The 4,172-nt window shown below is 47.7% G+C and overlaps 1 protein-coding gene across 3 annotated transcripts in view; it reads right to left on the bottom strand.

The window, feature by feature from the left end:
* Positions 1-3,385, bottom strand: part of Znf326 (zinc finger protein 326) — a 38,996-nt gene extending 35,611 nt beyond the window's left edge. The window contains exons 1-2 of one of the 3 annotated variants that reach the window (XM_021162275.2): positions 3,242-3,385; positions 1,167-1,211 (exon numbers count right to left, since the gene is read on the bottom strand). In XM_021162275.2, coding sequence (XP_021017934.1) covers positions 1,167-1,211; positions 3,242-3,257 — 61 coding nt within the window. In that variant the 5' untranslated portion in view covers positions 3,258-3,385. Of the gene's footprint in view, positions 1-1,166; positions 1,212-1,418; positions 2,952-3,241 lie in introns of those variants that run through there. The other 2 variants (XM_029477583.1, XM_029477582.1) reach the window with 2 other exon arrangements.
* Positions 3,386-4,172: the final 787 nt, after the last annotated feature.

The following is a 4,172-nucleotide window of genomic DNA, read 5'->3' as shown; positions in this document are numbered from 1 at the left end:
AAAAAAAAAAAAAAAAAAAAAAGATTCTTCATCACTCATTAAATGCATACTACTTTCTAAATGACAATAGCCCTTCCCAAACCTGAAGTATCTCTATCTCCATAAGAATGGGTCTGGAAAGGCACTCAGCAGGTCGGAGCAAGAGCGGATGCTGCTCTCTTGCAGAGGACCCAGGCTTGGGTCCCAGCAGCACATCGAGCTCCACACAGCCATGTGTAACCCAGCGCCAGGGGATCCCGCACCTTCTTCTGGAGTGCAACAGCACTGCACTGCACACACATGGCATACACACAGAAAACACGCACACACACACACATTTTTATGGCGCAGACTTTAGCAGTGCACTTGCTTTGGTTTCATGAGTATGTATTTGATACAATAGCCAGATTTTGCACTTGTCTGGTAGTCAAAGATATTTACCACTCCCTCATGTCTTTCAGGCAATGTTTTGTTTTTTAACCTCCAAATTATTCTGTGCTTCCTTTTTGTGTTATCATCTTAGGCCTTAACACTAATAACTATCAAAACAATATGCATGGTATTCTGCATATTTCTTATAACCACTGCTAATCACAAGCCAACATCAGGCTTTTGTTAACAAGTATCCAGGGCTCTTTATGTTTTCCTTTGATGGTCAGAGAAAAATGGCCTCAAAAACAAAGCTAACAGGTTTTACAACAAAAGTTGCATAGAACCAAGATAAAAATCTACTTAAATCTATGTAACTGAACATCAATGTCTTGTCAACAAAAGTAATTCAGCCAGTTTCGTGAAAATCAATCACTGAGAAAGTGGTAACAAATAAATAAAAGAATTCTAAGTAAAATAAAACAGATACGAAGTCCAAGTAATCTAACTTCTTGTTCTGACCCCAAGTTCAAATACTATACACAGAACTGGAGATATCACTGTGGCAGAATAAATGGATGGAATTTATGAGATTTCTAGAAAGTCTACATGTACACTTTCACACACACACACACACACACACCATAAAAACAACCACGATATATAGTATGATATTAACACTGAGATTTATAAATCAAGAGTGAAAAGAATATCTGAAACAAAGTGGGCATTAGTACTTGTGTTTCTATAGATATGAAGAGAAAAGCCAAACTATATCCCCTCAACAAAATTAAAAGGACATGCAAGAGGACACTCACCGTTAAAGTCCTGGTAAGCACCCCTGCAAGTAGAGTGCGCGTAATCTACGAAGACACATAAGCAACAAGGAGTTAGTGTGGTGAGAGCAGAAGCCCAGACTCTCATCTACTCAGGCATTACATTAATTACCAAAAAAAAAATCCACTTGGGGAAGCACATCACCCTTTCACTGCCTAATGGCAATGTAAAAACTATGTAATGTCCATATTTGTAACTGCCAAAAGAGGAGACCCAGTATTAATTTAACTTACACAAAGCAAAGGTAAAACAAATTTGCAAAAAGGGTGATGGATGTGAAACTTGGTCCTGTGGAATACAAATGTTTCAAGGTCAGTATTTGTTTTACCACTTCATCTGTTCTCTCTAAATACTTTAGACGCCTGTCTAAAAAACACATATGCATATATGTATGAGCGTGGGCTGTATCCATCCAGGCATAATGTTAAAGCCTTTATTTAACTCTACAAATAAAGACTGGAAGAACGGAATTGAATACGGAGCTTCTAGATATAACTGAACCCTGGCACATGACAGGATCAGAGTCAGATACACTCAAATCTACAGCCCTACTGCAGCATTGGTGGCTAAGGATGGGGCTAAGGATGGGCTGTTAAGAGATCATTTATCTCTAACATTGTTCGTTATTTTTCTCATAATTATAATGAAAGCAAATACTCCAAATCTGACCGATATTTTTCAATCCTCTACAGAAAATGGATTTCCTTACGGACTGACTCCTCCCACTCTGCACACACCACAAGGTTAACTTCTGGCACACCACATAGGTTGGTAGTGTCATCAAACTTTGGTCTAAAACATACTTTTTCTCTTCAATGTCAATTCTGACTAGGGCACTTCGTAGTAATTTAGAGTCACCTATGTCAGAATGAGTCACTGTCCAACCCCGAAGCACAAGCAGGACAGTATGCTATCCTGAAGAGCTGAACTATATTTCAAAGCAACCGAAAAGTACTCCGAAAAGGGTGATTCTTTTTCCTATACTTACACTTGACAGCCTCAACCTCTTGTAGCAAATCAAAAATCAAAAGCTCGGGCAATACGCCCTACGCTAAAAAAGCACACCTTATTCAATGTCAAAGCCCATTTCTGGTGGAGGCAGAGACTTCCTTCACAAGAAATGAACCGGTTTTATTTTGAAATACCTAGTTCCTCGAGATTACACCCAGTTTAATCCTACAAACTGTCCCTCGGCTCCCTAACACTGTCACTACTGTTGATCACTTTATCTTGACACTGATTCCTATAAAAGTTGAGCAAGGTTTGAAGATACCAAATTAACTGTACTTCACGGCCAGGGAAAGCTGAAAAGCAACGTTACAATTCGGTTTATTTAACACGGGCTGCTGTGCACCGATCTAGCTGAACGTGAAGGGCATCTGGGGCTTGCTGTGCCAGAATTCTAACTTAGGTAGCATTCATACACAAGCCCCACCACCACCACCCCTAAAAAAATAAAAATAATAACAGTAATGCACTGGGTCACGGAACTGTTTCAGAAGCGTTATTCACTAGCAGGTAACCTGGGTGAGATATTAAACAGCTCGGTCGGCTACGTGGTAATAACTTGCAGATTCTGCTTCTGGGAGAACCGAAGCCCATCTCGATGGAACGCCTAGAGACGCCCTTTATACTCCTCTCACACGGAGAAGCATCGCACGAGCCCGAGGCAGCCTGTGTCGAGCAAGATTCCAGAGCCCCGGGCGACGCGGTGAGGGCCGGCTCCACCCGCCACCAGGTCGCTGCCCCGAGGGCCCCGTGGGCCCCGTGGGCCCGGTCACCGCTCGGCGAGGCCAGGAAGTTGCAGGCGGCCGCGGGCGAGGCCCCGAGGCTCGCAGCGAGGCCGACCCCCTAGACAGCAGGGCCCCGGGCCGGCCGCACCCCCGTGTGCGGCTCCGGGACCACAGGGCTCCGGGCCGGGCCCGCGGTCGCTGCGCGGCCCACAGAACAAAGCCACACGGCCATCTTGAGGCGGTAAACAGACCCCCGGCGCAGGCCGCCCGCCGCCCTCCCGCCCGCCCGCACGCCACGGCGGCCCGCCCCGCGCGCCGCTCACCGTCCTCGAAGTCCATGCTCGACGCCGCGGGGCTGACGGTCTCGGCGCTGCGCTCGCTGTGGCCCGCGGCAAGAGCCCGCGACACGCCAGTGTCCACACGACCGGCCCGCGCGACCGACAGCGGCGCTACTAGCCGGGAAGCCGCAGGCCACAGCGAGGCTGGGGGCGGGGGCGGGCGCGCCTGCCAGTCGTCGCAGCACCGCCTCCGATTGGCCGACGTGGGGTGGTGGGCGGGTCTCGCGAGGGGGGCGGGAAGCGAGGCAGTTGTCAGGCTCCTGGGTCCTGACCCTGGGGAGCGCGGGGGACGGAAGGTGAAACGGGAGTGCGGAAGGCTGGAGAGGGATGTTCTGGAAGGACTCCGGTTGGCCGGCCATGTTGGAGCCTGGCAAGAGCAACCGGGTCCAGGAGGGAGTGCCTTTCTCTTGCAGAAACTCATTAAATGACATGGCGACCTTTGGCTACTGTTGGCTGGAGGAGTGAGGAGAAGAGATTTTCACTACTTATGGAGTTCCTTCCTCTGACACACAGAAGTGTGTGGGGGGCGTGCACAGGAACCCTGATTGCCAAATAGGACAGGATCATAAGACTATCCCAAGACAGGCTGCTAGCCACTGCTGGGGTTGAAGGTGTAAAGCAACCGTGAAAGTTCACAGATGGAAAAGATTTGGCAGGAAGGAAGTAGTCCACAGCTCCGCTCAAGGGGGGGGGGGGGGAGTGAGATTATTCCACTTTAAAAATTGTGTTGGAGCAGATGCAGGAACACTAAGGGAAGACTCTTGTGGACTTGAACCACAGTTTTAAATAATTTTCTCTCTGTTCTCACAGAGCAAATGGCAGTAACAACAAATTGGTTACCTAGATAGGAAGCCAGACATCAATTCTTTGCACTCTTTCGGAGTTCAACCAATTTGTTAAACTCAGTTCGGAGGAA

Source organism: Mus caroli, chromosome 5 (assembly GCF_900094665.2).
Source record: "Mus caroli chromosome 5, CAROLI_EIJ_v1.1, whole genome shotgun sequence".
In the NCBI taxonomy this organism is placed as follows: domain Eukaryota; kingdom Metazoa; phylum Chordata; class Mammalia; order Rodentia; family Muridae; genus Mus; species Mus caroli.
Note: the sequence above shows the minus strand (reverse complement) of the source record. Positions and strands in the feature narration are given on the sequence as shown.